Source organism: Homalodisca vitripennis, chromosome 7 (genome assembly GCF_021130785.1).
Source record: "Homalodisca vitripennis isolate AUS2020 chromosome 7, UT_GWSS_2.1, whole genome shotgun sequence".
NCBI lineage: Eukaryota > Metazoa > Arthropoda > Insecta > Hemiptera > Cicadellidae > Homalodisca > Homalodisca vitripennis.
The window spans coordinates 67,072,858-67,089,659 of record NC_060213.1 but is presented as its reverse complement, the minus strand read 5'-3'; the positions used below and the strand labels follow the sequence as shown (position 1 = coordinate 67,089,659).

The 16,802-nt window shown below is 33.2% G+C and overlaps 1 protein-coding gene across 1 annotated transcript in view; it reads right to left on the bottom strand.

Annotated features, from left to right (window-relative positions):
• Positions 1 to 290: 290 nt before the first annotated feature.
• The window catches only part of LOC124366760 (cytochrome P450 4c21-like), a 32,831-nt gene continuing 16,319 nt past the window's right edge, over positions 291 to 16,802 (bottom strand). Inside the window, exons 8-13 of the mRNA XM_046823361.1 lie at positions 13,575 to 13,635; positions 8,192 to 8,292; positions 5,601 to 5,669; positions 3,520 to 3,688; positions 2,352 to 2,531; positions 291 to 650 (exon numbers count right to left, since the gene is read on the bottom strand). Coding sequence (XP_046679317.1) covers positions 493 to 650; positions 2,352 to 2,531; positions 3,520 to 3,688; positions 5,601 to 5,669; positions 8,192 to 8,292; positions 13,575 to 13,635 — 738 coding nt within the window. The 3' untranslated portion in view covers positions 291 to 492. The remainder of the gene's footprint in view (positions 651 to 2,351; positions 2,532 to 3,519; positions 3,689 to 5,600; positions 5,670 to 8,191; positions 8,293 to 13,574; positions 13,636 to 16,802) is intronic.

Here is a 16,802-nt window from a genome sequence, read left to right as displayed (position 1 = left end):
ACACAATCAAACCCAACCTAACCCAAACCAATCTAACGTAAATAAATTTAAGTGTTCATATAAGTATATTTGTAACTTACTAATGGTAGGCCAATCATACAAGATATTACTGAGGACGTTGACAGTACAAACCACACAAGTTTATTCCAACTCAAGACCTTGAAAGTATGGTGAGGTCTTGATTCATTATGAGTAGGCCCTTTAAAAAGAACTTTACTCAAGAATCACTTGACGAATATATTATTATTCTGTGAATTAAGCAGCTTTTTTGTAATAAATTCAAACTTATATACTATTCCAATTGTATTTTATTAAAATATGAATAGCACATGTGAATGTACGATTAAAAACTAACGTATACCAGTATTACTAAGGAGTTTTCCTTTTAATTTAGAGTTTCTGAGAACGCTCCATGGTAATTTAAGACGTATGAAAACCATTGATCTTGAGTAGTGGTATGAATCCCACGTTTAAGACTGAATCAAATCTTGTTTATCTTGAATGGAACGAGACTAGGAGTGGAGACTTGTGGTGCATCACGACCTTCATTTCGTACTTGATATCTGACAAATTAGTATGTGACGTAACCCGCAGACGGCGCAGGATATGGACCAGGACTGTCTTCATCATGATCATTGCGTACGACTTCCCTGGGGATACAATAATATCTGTTATAGAGCAATATTACAAGGACAAATAGTGGGAGAGTATATTACATAAATAAAGAAATATATGTACTATACTTATAGGCACTAATTCCGTCCACACTCCAACAAAACTAAGTTTCTCCTACTAACAACACAAGGCTCCTAGACCAAACCCATACATTTGATACTAAGTATACTGAATATAGTACACACACGAACAATCGGCATTGTTATGTGGTGTGTCATTATTACATCAATTTAACGTAAAGTTGCAATAAAACCATTGCAAAATACAACTTACAAAATATAACTATATGTATATAATAAAAAAAACATTGAATCACAAAAAGTACTTGCTCCGTCGGGAGTCGAACCCGGATCTGTCACTTAAACATGTTACGTGTATAGTTTAGTTAGCAAAAAAATTATAAATGCAAGTAAATATAAAATTCCCAGCCCTCGGTTACGGTCAACCAACCTCAATTTCCCTAAACCTAAGGAATACGTTTTCCACTACTCATATCAATAAATATAAGAAAAAATGTTAAAGGTGTAATAGATAGGTTAAGATTAATTATAGTGAAGAATATAGTTTAGTTTAACCACAATGCTAATATAATAACACTTGAATAATTCTTAACATTCTCCTAAGGTTTCTTGTAAACTTAATACATTACCATTACACCACAAAGACCTTACTTTTTACGATTTAGTTATTTTGTATTTGGCCATATCTGTTACATATGCGTTTAAATAAGCAAACTAACAAATTATCGGAAGACCAAATACCTGTCAAACGACTTTTATTTACATTCAATTGTATAAGAGGCAATAGCCATATTTAATTTCAATAAACATTGAATCACGAAAAGTACTTGCTCCGCCGGGAGTCGAACCCCGATCTCTCACTTGCCGGATGAATGTGATACCATTACACCACAGAGCCCTTACGTTTAATATTTATACACATATATATATATATATATATATATATATATATATATATATATATTTATATTGGTTTTACAGTAATGATTTACATTAGACAAATACTTCGTTATTACTATCTTACTACCACGGATGGCGTTATCTAATGAATGAAAAACTCCTAAAAAATTTTATAAAGATGGTATTAGTAAAATAATAAACCATTGAAAGAAACACCATTGAATGTGGAATATATTACCCCATGTATATTAGATAAGAGAACCTTTATTTTGATATTGTATACTTAACTCTAATTTTCTCTAAAAAAAATTATTAAGAAAATGATTGTACGTTACAAATTAGAAATATAATTTTCCATGACATTTTGCTTCCATGATACCTTATAAATATAATTCATTTACTTAATGACAAGTTCAAGTTTGTGTTTAATGTTCTAAATGTTACTCCAAACAATAATGCCAAAACCATTTTTTACTTAATTTAATTAAAGCCCGCGTATTTTTTTAAATTTAAATAAAACTTTATAAGAACATGCTATGTAACTAATAAATAGATAGAATACTCTCTGAGCAGCTTTCGTGTTAAATTACTGGAACCTAAACTATCAGTGATCCTTTGGTTTTCACCATAATTAAGATGACTATTCCACTAGTGAATTTCTAGTACACTTTTGAATAACTGGGTATATTAACATCAACTTATAATAATATTATCGTACATTTAAAATTTAACAGTAAAATAATAAATTAATTATACCTATACAGTTACGAGGACCAGCACTGAACGGCACGAAAGAGTAGTTGTGTCGTTCCTTTTGCTTCTCTGGAGAGAACCGTTCAGGCAGAAACTGTTTCGGATTTGGGAACTGTTCTTTATCATAACCCATTGCTTGGAGTGCTATTAATATGCGACTTCCGGCCGGCAGCGTGCATCCAGCTGTAAAGTGTAATATTGGTTATTGAATGCATTCTTAATTTGTATCGTATTGTTACGGGTTTGCTTAAATAAAACACTCGAGTATTAAAAAAAATAAAATATTTATAACCTTAAAACTAGCCATATAACAAAACTACCACGTTCTTATACTCTATACGAGTAATAAACATATTGTCTATATATTGAAGCAGGAGTTTATAAACAAAATTAAACAGTTAATAATTATGAATACAATTTCAGTCGTCACGAGTATTACCACAAGTTGTGACTTCTGAAGCTCAGCTCCTTCACTGCGTAGCGAAAACTCCTTATAAGGTTATTCGTTCTTGAAAATATAAATTAAAACTTAATAGACTATTGAGAAAGGTCACTGTGCCCACCCACTGCTCATGTATGGAGTGGAGGCGACGAACCGATCCGATCCACTCAGCGCGCGGTCTCTCTCTCTCTCTCTCTCTCTCCTCTCTCTCTCTCTCTCTCTCTCTCTCTCTCTCTCTCTCTCTCTCTCTCTTTCTCTCTCTCTCTCCCCTCTCTCTCTCTCTCTCTTCAACGGTACTATTCACCTATAATCCCTTTTTGTCACTGTCAGGATAAAAATTAGGTGAGTTATTGAATGATCAACTGTACACATTATTGATTAAAAATACTTTTGTAATGATTTACGCATTTTAAAATCTACATGTATGTTAAGATTTTATCTGTGCTTCTTATGTCAAAATTCTCACCTACATATCAATGAATACTTCTAAAGCTTTCTCCATTCTTCTGTGTTGATTTCAAAATGGAGTTTTCTAAAAATTTGGTACCATAATCGACTTATAACCTCTCTCTAATGTCGAATACTGTCGAAATAAACAATACAAAGGGATTAGACTAGTTTTACTTTGATCCTGCTATAGTAGGAGTGTTTAACTGCATTTAAAAACATTACAGTGAACACTACTCAATGAAAATAGACTAAATTAAATGTTTTAACACTCTTACTCACGCAATTTTGTATCCTGTGTTGCCTTTCTCATAATTGCTGAGATGCTCCCATGAAGTCTGATGCTCTCTAGGATGACCTGGTTCAGGTAGGTCATGGCGCTGACGTCAGCAACAGTGACGTCACGGTCAAGGTCACCCATAACTCTCTGTATCTCCTCAAAGATACTGTCCTAAACACAAAAAAACAGGCCTGTGGTATCACAATCAATTGGTGACTGGTACTCAGATATGTTTGCAATATATAACAAACAAAGTATATAACAATATGGCGTAACCCTTATGGCCTATATATTCAGCTTATACAAATTATACCACTAAAGTCTTCACTAATTGTATTGCTATGAAGTTTTCCTATTCTTACTTATCATTGACCATTGAGAAATGGCGTATGGAGAGGAATAGACTAGAAAAGACAATGTTGTCTCATATGTGCCAACTTCAAGACTTCTCGTACGCCAATAATGATCCTGGTACATGCCCATATGCTCCGTACGTATCAAATATGAATAACGTTTTTTTACTAAGCATCTGACTGTTAAGAAAGTTAGCAAAATTACTTTTATAAACATTTAATGAATAATACATTAAATAAGAAAACCTTAATAAATTTTTACATCGGTGATAAAGGGAATAATTAAAGAACAGTTTATTTTGTCACACGTAAGTGCATGTCCAATTAGTACCTCACATTTTACATAGTATATACCAAAGGTCAACTATACATAATTTTACCAGTTACACTTTTAGTTGCTAAAAAAGGTGGCTGCTCATTATTTTAAAAAGAGAATAGTTACAGCTGACCTACTAAAATAGAGGGGCAGGGCTGAATAGGCGTTTCTAATTCTCATTTTGCTTATGATTGATTTGTTCGTTCACACTTACCAATATCTGATATGATTTCAATATGGCAGTCGTAAAAGTATTTGTGACGTTTCAGATACACAGCAGATACACGAGTAAACGCATTGCAAAACTTTGCATGATTATTGAATATGCATGAAACTATGTTTTAAGCCATATACAATCCATTAGATTTAATTAAACACGCTATGTTAATTTATCATTATTTTTTATCATTTAGCACTATGGAATAATATTAAATTATCTATACTGGAGAAATTTCACAATTACAGCATACATTTTATTTTGAACTGTTTTTACAATGAATCTGTACATAATGAAACTAAAGTTAAGCTTTTCAAAGATATTTTCGTAATAAATTATTTTTAGATTTGTGTTGTGCTTGGTACCTCATATTCTTTCGAATTCATGTACAAATACTGCATCAAGATTATGGAATTGACTATACCACCCTAAAGCCAATAACTGCGTTTTCAATATACTATTTTAAAGTGACAGACACACATGTAGTCTACTTCCCTGCCAGTGTGCTATAAGATGTATATTTGTATAACCCTTATATATTCGTGCCTAAGGACACTCTACATAATGATAACATGAAAACAACTGAGAAATTACTTATTAATCCCCTGATCAATACAAACCTCTCGTAATCATTTCCTAACTAGCTTGACCCCTTGTTAGTTTATCCCACTGGTTACCTAACCCATCCAACCGCCAAACACCCATTAGTATGATCTGTGGTTAAGTCCCCATTAAACCATTATTAAGTCGTGGCAATATTAGAGGTAATGCCGTCCCGGTCTACGTTCTCAATATGGTTTTATATATTTACATAATTTAATAAAGGGCATACCGTGTTAGCGACTCATTTAGATTTAAGATTTACGTCACATTATAATAAGATTTGCAGCGAATAATTTTCCATTTTATACTAAAATATAACCGTGTATTCTATGAAAAACAGGACCATTTTATAAGAACATTAATGTTTTTCGTACCATACCATATCGAACCATTGTCTCCACAATATTAATTGTACTCTTGAAATATTTCGGTCTAAGCCAATTTGTTTACGCACCGGGATACGAGCCATATACCAAACATTCAGCATGTTTTGCTGTTTTTAACAAATATTGATGCGGAGAGACTAGGCTTACAAGATTTTATACTTCTATAAATCTGTATAAAATACAAAATAACAAAATAGGGAATTGTTACCTGGACTTCTGGATGGTGCCCTAATGTCACCAGCAGAAAACACAAAGACTCATGAACAGTGTCGGTCCCCTAGAACACAAAATATTAAGCAGTTCAGTATTATATAGGAAATTTGAATGCGTTTATTAATCCCCATAGCGCTGAATACAAATTCCTATATTTTAACCCAGCGTTTTATAGCATAAAAAATAAATTTTTAATTTGTTTAAAGTTCGATTTGATTTAATATCTCTGAAGTTATTAGCGGAAGAAAAAACATAAAAAGGATTATTTTAGACTTTTTTATTTTTACAGATTATTTATGTATAGCAAAAAAAAACCATAGAATTTACCAACTTCAAAAATGAACCAAGTTTTATGAATGAAACACTTCGAAGCATGAAATGTTTCAAATTGAAGTCACAATTTTTGAAGTAATAATATAACTGTAAAATATGTTCAGAAATAACTTAAAACACGGAACTCAACACAGGAAGAAGCTTAAGCGCAGGTCTCGTGAACAGCACTGTCGCCCTCACCACGCGGGAAATCCCGTAAGACGCGCCAGTCTGCAGGTCAGAATGGCGTTCAGTTGCAATGACAACCGGTTTTGGATCGGTAACGGGTGGCCGAGAACAATGAATAGAGCGTAGTCTTTGTCTGAGTTTCGGTTGACATTCTACCCCATTCTATCAGCAGTTTTACGAACTATTGTTCACGACAAAAAATAAAAACTTCCATTACGAGATTTACCATAATACGCGTGGAGTCACCTACACCGCGCTAGATTTACCGTAATACACGTGAAGTCACATACACCGCGCTAGATCTCCCGTAATACGCGTGGAGTCACTTACACCGCGCTAGATTTACCGTAATACACGTGAAGTCACATACACCGCGCGAGATTTCCCGTAATACGCGTGGAGTCACTTACACCGCGCGACCTTTACCGTAATACGCGTGGAGTCACTTACACCGTGCGAGCTTTACTGTAATACGCGTGGAGTCACTTACACCGTGCGAGCTTTACTGTAATACGCGTGGAGTCACTTACACCGCGCGACCTTTACCGTAATACGCGTGGAGTCACTTACACCGCGCTAGATTTCCCGTAATATGCGTAGTAAGGGTTAAACATCTCTATCCATTCTTCAGAGGCAAAAAGATATTGATGTAAATACCCCTAACCAATATGAATTGTAGTTCATGTAATATTTAAACTTACTTATAATTTATACGGAAATTATGGTTTATTGGTCTTATTTTATGTGTTTTATCGAGCTCTAAATATTTGATACACGACATAATAACTATTAAGTCTACATATGTGTGAAAGTAAAGGATTAAGGCAGCAGGAAGGCAGTCTGATCAGGGGTTGGTTGAGTGTGTCTTATTATTGTTTGCATGGATTGTTAACGTCTTGCTACTATCATGCCCGTTGATTGCGGCCGTCTTGACAGCCCTCATCAGGGCTGGTACACTTCTTTCACCTCACCAACCTAATTCTCTGCGAGGCTCTTGCATCATTTCCAAACTTCTAGAAGGCAGCATATGTTAATAAACAGACTTTTTGTTAAATTAGTCATAATTTAATTTTTAGAACTGTAGGGATGCAGATAAGAAATACAAAGAGACGATCTAACTTTTTACTCCGGATTTCGCCATTGACGAATTTAAACCGTTTGATCAATTGACTATAATATTTTTAATCGTAGTTATAAAACTAATCTTAATGAATAAAGTTATTTATTATTTCACATATAGTACTCGAAACTGGGGCAGTTATTTGAAATTAATATGTGGCATTTAGCAGTGGCTTAAGAAATAACAGAGAACAAACACTAACATGTTTCAACGATCCAAAGACTACAGTGTGGAAAACAAAAATAATTCTGTTAAACAAAGCCTTATGAGCGATTATGTTGAAATCAAGCGTGATTTCATATTAAATATAAGTATTTCATCATATGCCAAAATTTATGTCTTTTTACTGGCTTCTCAGTCCTCTGTATGAATTATGTATGTGGGACTTCTGTATTGAAAAATGCATAAGAACTAGTCAAAATCACTTATAATGTAATAATATGGAGCCATATTAAATTTTTTAATCGTATGTAGGCATACATCAGGTATATACTCTTATAAATCCAGTGTTCTTCGTTAAGAGGATCACAGTTTTTCCTGACCCCTATATCATGTTTTGAACGTGTAAGAGCATTTCTGGTTTGAATTAAGTATATTTAGAAGTTTTCCTTGTTGCTCCGATTATTAAAATACAAATATATAGGTTTATTTATTTATTTATATGTTCCCTACGAAAATTGCACATCAGAATATAGGAAAAACCTAAGTACACTATTACAATAAAACCCTATTATAATGACATTATAAAAACACGATCAATTAAAAACTCTTAAGTTTAAGTTAAAACATAAATTTTTCAAAATTCTTAAATGATTTTTCTCACTCTAACCGATTTTAAACCCCTTGGTGTTTCGCAAATCAGTAGGAAGTTCATATAAAAAACCATATTTGTTTGCTATTTCTACCGAATTATAACATAAGTATATTATAAGTATAACGCATTATGACCAATATATTTTACTTACGGCTGCTACTAAGGTGCAAAACTCGTCCTTCCAGTCGTGGTCCTCTGATGTCATCGGGAGATTGTCAAAAGCTACATCCACTAGGTTTATTCCAGGCAAACCTAAAAAGGTTTAAGTTTATTCGATAAAATATTATACAGAGTGTCTGAACTGTCCGGTATTTTTTTGGGGATTAGTCTTAGTACATTATATACTAGGTTCAAAAATGTTAAATTTACAATCAAAGTTTTAAACAGTAACGATCTTTAACCAAGATAAAGCTAAGATTTTCATTTAATACAATTAGTGTTGTTGCAGTGCCAGATAAAAATGAAAGCAAACGTTGGATTGTTGCATTACGTTTGATTTATTATAATACGGTTGAAAAGTTTAAAGTTTAATAGCGTAAAAACTATTACAATTATGAACACTTAAAAAGAATGTGTAACTTTCAAGAGTCATATACCAACTTCAAGACCAGAGTGGAAAGAAAATTAGGAATTGGCACATCTCCGATCTGAAACGTTTCTTGGATTAATGTCTGAGTAAGTTATAGTACGAGACATGCCAATGCAAGCCTGGGTTGTGGCGCAGTGTTGCCAGCTGTAACGGACCAATAACTAGTGATTGAATAAACTATTGAATTTAACAATCTAGCGATCGTTAATGCTCATCTTAACTTCTCATCTATCTTCTTGAATCCTTTGCCTTCACGATTTAAATTAACACGTGTTTACACTGCGGCGCAGATGGTGAAAAAGAAATAAAAACATACGAAATAATCGAATGCCGGAGATCAAAATGGATGTAAATAACCGGAACGATGATGTCAAATGACCTCATACTGAGAATTAGCTGATATGACAACGTGGCAACGCCACACGGTGAGGGGGAAGTGGGGTGTGGTAATTGCCCATATGGCTAGGTTTGCAATGATGTGTCTCGTACGATGTGATATAGTTTCTTCAAGCGAATGGGATATCCGTAATGTTCATGTTACTTAGATTTATTATAAGAATATCTGGACTGATCATCTATATAGATATTTTATCTTCTTCAGAGCAAGCCTGCATCGGCCCAATACCACTTACAGGCTTGTCTTTCGCAGATACTGCCTACTTTGATATAATAGGAGTAGCATTATTCCAATAATTTTAGTCTGCTAGCAACTCTGCTTTTTCCTACTCAGGAGCGTTATCAAGAAAACCTTGACTTTGTATCCGTATCCAGGACACGGTGAGTAACCCTCTACCACGATGAGGATTTGTACATTTGAATGTAAAGAGGTAAAGTGAGTTATCAAATTTATAGATTTGTTAACTAATTTACATCTATTCTTTCATAAATTTATACAAATAATGAACTATAATAAAGTAATTCAACTATATTAATACAGACTTAGTGAATAGCTTTAACGAAAATTCACTAAATGCTGCTGCACTCGTGCGGTGACTCTCTCAATACTGCATGTGATTGCCAGCTGATAGAGAGGGTGGACCAGTACAAGTATCTCGGTGTAATTATTGATGCAAAACTCAAGTGGGAACCTCACGTTAATTGTATAAAGTCCAAATTAAGGAAATTAATCTATACTGTATATTTCGTGAATTAGGCCAAACTCTATATTATAATGAGTTAAAAACAGTTTACTTTGCGTATGTACAGTCCATTTTACAATACGGTATCATCGCATGGGGAGGGGCCTACAAAACTACATTAGAACCATTAAATGTTATTCAAAAATCAATAATAAAAGCAGCTTTTAATAAACAAAGACAATATTCATCTACTCTGTTATTTATGGAGACTGATATTTTTACAATTAGGCAGTTATTTATTAGGACTTTACTGGTCTACACCTACTCTCATAAAGATGCCGTCCTCACCCCTATTGTTCACAGTTACCCTACAAGAAACGCTGTGAGTGTGGGCTTGCAGGTCCCTTTAATTAAACTGTCTATTAAATTCACTAACGCATACTATGTCGCCAACACACTGTACAGACACTTGCCCTCTGTGATAAGGGACCTGCAGGACGATCCTGTTAGTGGCTTCAAGCGGCTGGTCACTGCCTGGCTTCGTATGATCGGTCCGGACGGTGCTGAGGCCCTCCTCTCCCCCACTTACCGTTACCAATGAAAACAACGAAATCATTGCTATTACTAACTTTACCGATACAGTCATTAACTTCCACTCATTACTGTCATCCGTGCGTCATCGTCTCTGAGATAATGTATTTTTTGTTTGTCCATCTTCATTTGTTTTTACCGTGTTTTATTTGAATGCGTGCCGTGTTTTATTCTAGAAATTCTTGTGTGATTTTGATTAAATGTTATACTTTAAATTATGTATAGACTGTCAAGTTTTTATTTTTTATTTAAAGTTTCCTTTAGTTCATTTCTGTTTTTATTTATTTATTTTTCATTAACACATAGCATTTCTTATTTTATTATTAATACTTTGTACATTCTAGATTTGAACTGGACAGCACGCACAGACTTTGTTCTATGTGCTGTCAATTTTCATGCATTAACATGTACAAGTGTTGGAAATTTGTTTTTGAAAATAAATTTATTTGAGTTTGAGTTTATAACATTATATTTTACTAAGCCTTTGAGGTATACCAAGGAATGAAATCTTTGTTTAACATCAAAATTACTGTGTTAAACTTGGTAACTCGAACCGTTATACATACCACATCCCACCATGCTCGTTTTTCCCCTCATAGTAAGTCAAACCTACTCATGAAATATTTACAAGTTAAATCTAGCTATTGTTAATAAGCTCATTATAAAAGCAGTTCTCTTCGTTACTTATTGATGGAATACACTACAGCAGAAGTGAACATTGCGCTTTTTGTTAAAAACTTTTCTTGGGTGCACTGATATCCATGGAACTTCCTTTAGTTCTTCCACGAGATTGCTTAGATTTAGTATAATAGTTGTGTATCATTTTATAAATTTTCATCATACTTTTCAGCAGAGTAGCTACCTGCAATATAAGAGTATAAAATGTGTTTTCTCATTTTTTTATATTTCCGGAAAGCTTTCTATTTATTACTCAGAAATTTTAATCGAATACTTTAATAAATCAGGGTATTGTTAGTGCTATTACCAAACATTTATTACAGTTAGTTGTTAAGGTCATAATATTTCGATTATTATATTAATATTATATGTTAACAATTGACTATAGCTATTATCACATGCTAATGCTTAATTTCATTCTTGCCCGTGGGTTATTATTATTAACTAAAATGCTTTCTATGAAACAATATTTCGTACTTGATGGTTGTTAACATTCTGTCTCATTGTTTTGTATAGCAACAATGCTCTTAGAGTCAAGGCTATCGTCAAGGCTATTCTTCTCTCTTAATGATTGCTATTAATGTGTGCAACACGTACTATAAACAACAACTATACATAAATTATCAATAAAACATTTAATTCTTACTCAATGAAGACAAATGCACAAACATAAACTTATTTGCTTTTTGTTGGAGAAAAGGCCTATTTTCGTCTACTTATTAACAACCGGTTGTGATTGGGCGATTTGTTACTAAGTTTAATATAATAGTTTTGCTGATTATTAGTGTTTAATAACCGAAGAGAAATTTTAGTATTTATTAAATTGTATATCCATGGATCAAGAAATGGTTTATAGATAAATTTACAAGGTTAAACTGTACAAAGGCTGTTTAAAAAATGTACTATATTTTGCTGTACGTCCGACGTACAGAGAAGTAGTTAGCCGGGCGGACTGTTCCTAAATGTTTAGGGCTAGCACAGTTAGGTTTTGCTGATAATTAGTGTTTAATAACCCACATGAGCACAATTTCCTAGTACGTCTTGATAGTACAGAGCACTAACTAGCCGGGCGGACTGTTCCTAAATGTTTACGGCTAGCACAGTTAGGTTTTACTGATAATTACTCTTTATTAATCCATATGAGCCGAATTTCCTACTACGTCTTGATAGTACAGAGCACTAACTAGCCGAGCTGACTGTTCTTAAATGTTTACGGCTGGCACAATTAGGTTTTGCTGATAATTACTCTTCATTAATCCATATGAGCCCAATTTCCTACTACGTCTTGATAGTACAGAGCACTAACTAGCCGGGCGGACTCTTCCTAAATGTTTAAGGCTGGCACAATTAGGTTTTACTGATAATTACTCTTTATTAATCCATATGAGCCCGATTTCCTACTACGTCTTGATAGTACAGAGCACTAACTAGCCGAGCTGACAGTTCTTAAATGTTTATGGCTGGCACAATTAGGTTTTGCTGATAATTAGTGTTTAATAACCCATATGACCCCAATTTAATACTACGTCTTGATAGTACAGAGCACGAACTAGCCGTTGTTCATAAATGATTTCAGCGAGCACAGATGAATTAAGACTGGCTAACGTACTTAAACAAGCTATTTTTAAGTACTATCTGTGCACGAAAATATTCCTGTAATGTTTTATACTACTTAAAACATGGTGCGCAAGCTTTCTAGAAATATTTCCAGAAACAAAAACGCGCAATAACAAACATAATTTTAAATGACATGAGAATTTTTAAACACTTTTTGTTTTTCACTATGAGATATAATAATATATTTCCCAAACATTGAATGGCCACCGTCTTGAAACCTTATTAAATATGAATAAGGAAAAGAATAAAAGTTTGTCAAAACTTTTGATCGAATGCGAATGGCCGCTATCTTAAAACTGTTTATTGATTTAGACTAACTATCGCACTCGTCCAAGCTGTATGCAAGTACTTTTTGCGATTCAAGTTTAGTCAAGATAGATTAAAAATTACGGCGGTTATCTTGTTCACAAACTCGCGTTAAATTGCATATACCCATATACATCGTATGCATAATGAAAACAGTAATAATTACTTTGGGTTTTCCATTGCTACTTTCTACCATTTACAAAATTAAAGTGTCTGTAATATGGTATTGTAGTAAGGCAAGTGATTTAAAAATGTTGATTTATACTTCCGTTACGAAGTACCTTACGTTAAATTCGGCCTCTTAATAAAGTATTATCTTTAGGCTACGCGTAAATGGTGTTACACATATCATGTTCGTTACCGTCCATGATTATTTAAATAAAATATATTTCATTTTCTATAAATGTAAAAGTTTGTCTGACGTTATACTAATTTATATAAATCTGTTTTGCTTCAATTTCAGCAACAGAACATAGTTCGACTTTTTTCATTTTTACCTTTTCTGTTACACAACTTTTGGCTTACAAGCTTAAAAAGACGTTTTTCTGTTAATTGTTTTCTTTTAATCTTAATTTTGTACGATTGCATCATTATTTTAGGAAATACTACAATAATTTTATTCACTAGAATACTTCATTTATCTTAAAAACTATTTACAATCTCTTATAACTCACGCTCAATACTTTGATCTGGACTTGCAATCCCTCTTCGGATATTATCTTCCTCTTTCCATCCCTGCAAAGAAAAATTGGCATAGTGTTGTATAAAAAATGCATAATTTATATGAATCCATTTTCAATTTTCAGGTCTGATTATTGATAATAACAACAACTCGAAAAGGAGAATTTCTAACTATTAAACAGTACACTTTAAATGTTTTTATTTTATTAATTTATATATAATAATTACAGATTTTATTACTAATAATATTGTAATTTACCTTACACGCGTGACCTAAAGCGATTTAAAATAACTGTAAAAAATTGTATTAACTAGTATACTATCATTTCTATAAATAATTATAGGACTTTACAATCCACGTTTGCAGAAAAACCAGCATACGTCAAAAATCTTTGGTATACCACAAATATACCATTAACTGGAAGGGCTGGGATGAGTTCAGTCGAGACATAACAAACTAATGATGGGCAAATGTGCGAGAAAGGGATAATTGTGCTGCTAAAAGGTACACGAGTAAAGAGTGTGGAATTTTAACTTAATTGTATTTTGAGACAAAAAGTCTAATAATTGAATAGGAGGATAAAGTAAATATTTGCGCTTACCCATTACGGTGTTTCGTAAAATTATAAAATGTATTCCTCTTAGATGAAGTTTGTTCAACGTTTTCATCTTTGATTTCGGTCTCGCTTACTATTGTTTATTGTGTATGCGTATCTTGCTCATATATACAGGGTGATTCATGAAGTTCTCCCCCCACTTCTACAGCACTTTGTACTAGTAAAAATAATGAAAAAATGTTATATAAACATAGGTCCGAAAACGCTTCCGTTAGCGAGTTACAAGCTAGCGAAAGATTTCACCTGAATTCCTGGGTAAAGAGTAAAATAAAGCCATACTGAAACTTTTGGAAAGGTTAATTAAGTAAGAAATATCATGGATTCTTATGTATTTTTACCTGATAAAAGCTAATAAAATAGGTTTCAGAACTGTACCTGTAGTATTTTTTGAGGGATTCAGGGTTTTAAATGCAAAAAAATTGGGGCACGAAACAATGTTTTTTTTAAGTTTGATGTACAATAACTTTGTTTAAATTGGTAATAAATACATAAAATCAACAAACATTAATTGTAGAGAATTTAATTCTGAGAAAATTGATATAATCAAAGTCTAAAATAAAACAGAAATAAGTACCAAAATATCGATTTTATTCAGTATAATACATTACTAGTTTTAAGCAAAATTAATCAGGTTGGGCCAACCGTACGCACCTTTTTATAATAGATGTTCGAAAAATGAGGCCATCATTATCAATACATTTTGCAGCACGTTTGTGTATTGCTTTTGTTGTGTTTCTTCTTAATTTTTCAGGACTTCCCTGTATCTGCACAGCCGAATCCATAATATGGGCAATTAATTCATCATGAGAATTCACTTTTGTCTTGTATAGAATGTCTTTCATCCATCCCCAGATGCAATAATCCAATGGAGATAGATCTGGTGATCTTGGTGGTGGGTGAGGCCCTCCACGACCAATCCAGTATCCAGGAAATTGATGATTTAAGTAAGCAGAAACGGCAACGTGAAAAGTGGGGAGGTGCTCCGTCATGCTGGAACTACAAATTTTGTCTGAGATGTAAAGGAACATTCCTAACAGCTGCGGCAACTCTTCTTGAAGGAAATGCAAATAGAACTCAGCATCCAGGTAATATGAAAGGTCCAATCAGCCGATTGTGCAAAAGGCCACACCAGACATTGACGCTAAATCGGTGTTGAAAGTTCTGTTCCACTACCTCATGTGGATTTTCTTCTGCCCATGTGTTCATTTGTGCAAGTTATTGACACCATCCCGAGTGAATTGTGCCTCATCCGTAAACAAAATACGCTTGTAGAGTTGATTATTAATATTCAAAAAGTTGCAAAACTCCAAGCGAAGCGGACCATCCCCTAGCTGTAGATGTTGAACCTTTTGTTTATGAAACGGATAAAATTTTGTTTCGATTAAGTGACCTCCACACCGTTGACTGCGAAACTCCTATCCGCCTAGAAATACGTCATGTACTTACACCTGGACTGCGCGATGAACAGCATTAATAACAATATCATCATCAAGTTGGACAGCTCGTTCATAATTGGTTCTAGTACTTGGTAGTGATCCTGTTTCCCGAAGAGTAGGAAAAGTTCCTGAAATTGTTTTGGTATCTGGAATCCTCCTATTAGGGTAAACGTAGTTCATATTCTTCTACAGCAGCTCTAGCATTACCATTACAGTAACCCAAAATAAAAACCATATCAGCGTATTCCTCTGATGTAAATAAGTAAGGCATTTTTTCGCTGAATAAACAATCGAATTATAACTCACAGAAAAAAATTGCATTTAATAACACGAATTTCACAGAACCCGATCTCCTGCTGTAGCTTGCAAAACACCACTAATACACAGTTCTAACGTAAACAGTACAGAATACCATTGTTGAATCAGCTATTATTCGTGCGTTACCAACTTAGAAATTAATAAAACAAAAAACTGCATTTCGATGATTAATAAACAATAATGGGAAAATGTTTGCTTCATTTATTTTCGAACATTTGATATAAATTTTTATTTAAAAAAAAATACAACGTAATAAAACATGATATTTTTATTTACAAACAAATTTATTTAACAGTTAAATCTTGTTTTCTCAATTTATCTCATCATTAAGGAACAAACATTTTGTTTTTGTTTTATTTTAACTAAATACAGTAAGGTATTTCTTTACAGCTAGTAATGTATTATACTGAATTAAAATCGATTTTTTGGTTACTTATTTCTGTTTTATTTTAGACTTTGATTATATCAATTTTCTCAGAATTAAATTCTCTACAATTAATGTTTGTTGATTTTATGTATTTATTACCAATTTAACAAAGTTATTGTACATCAAACTTAAAAAAACATTGTTTCGTGCCCCAATTTTTTGCATTTAACCCTGGAATCCCTAAAAAACTACTACAGGTACAGTTCTGAAACCTATTTTATTAGCTTTATCAGGTAAAAATACATAAGAATCCATGATATTTTCTTACTTAATTAACCTTTCCAAAAGTTCAGTATGGCTTTATTTTACTCTTTACCCAGGAATTCAGGCGAAATCTTTCGCTAGCTGTAACTCGCTATCGAAGCGTTTTCGGACCTATGTTTATATAACATTTTTTCATTATTTTTACTAGTACAAAGTGCT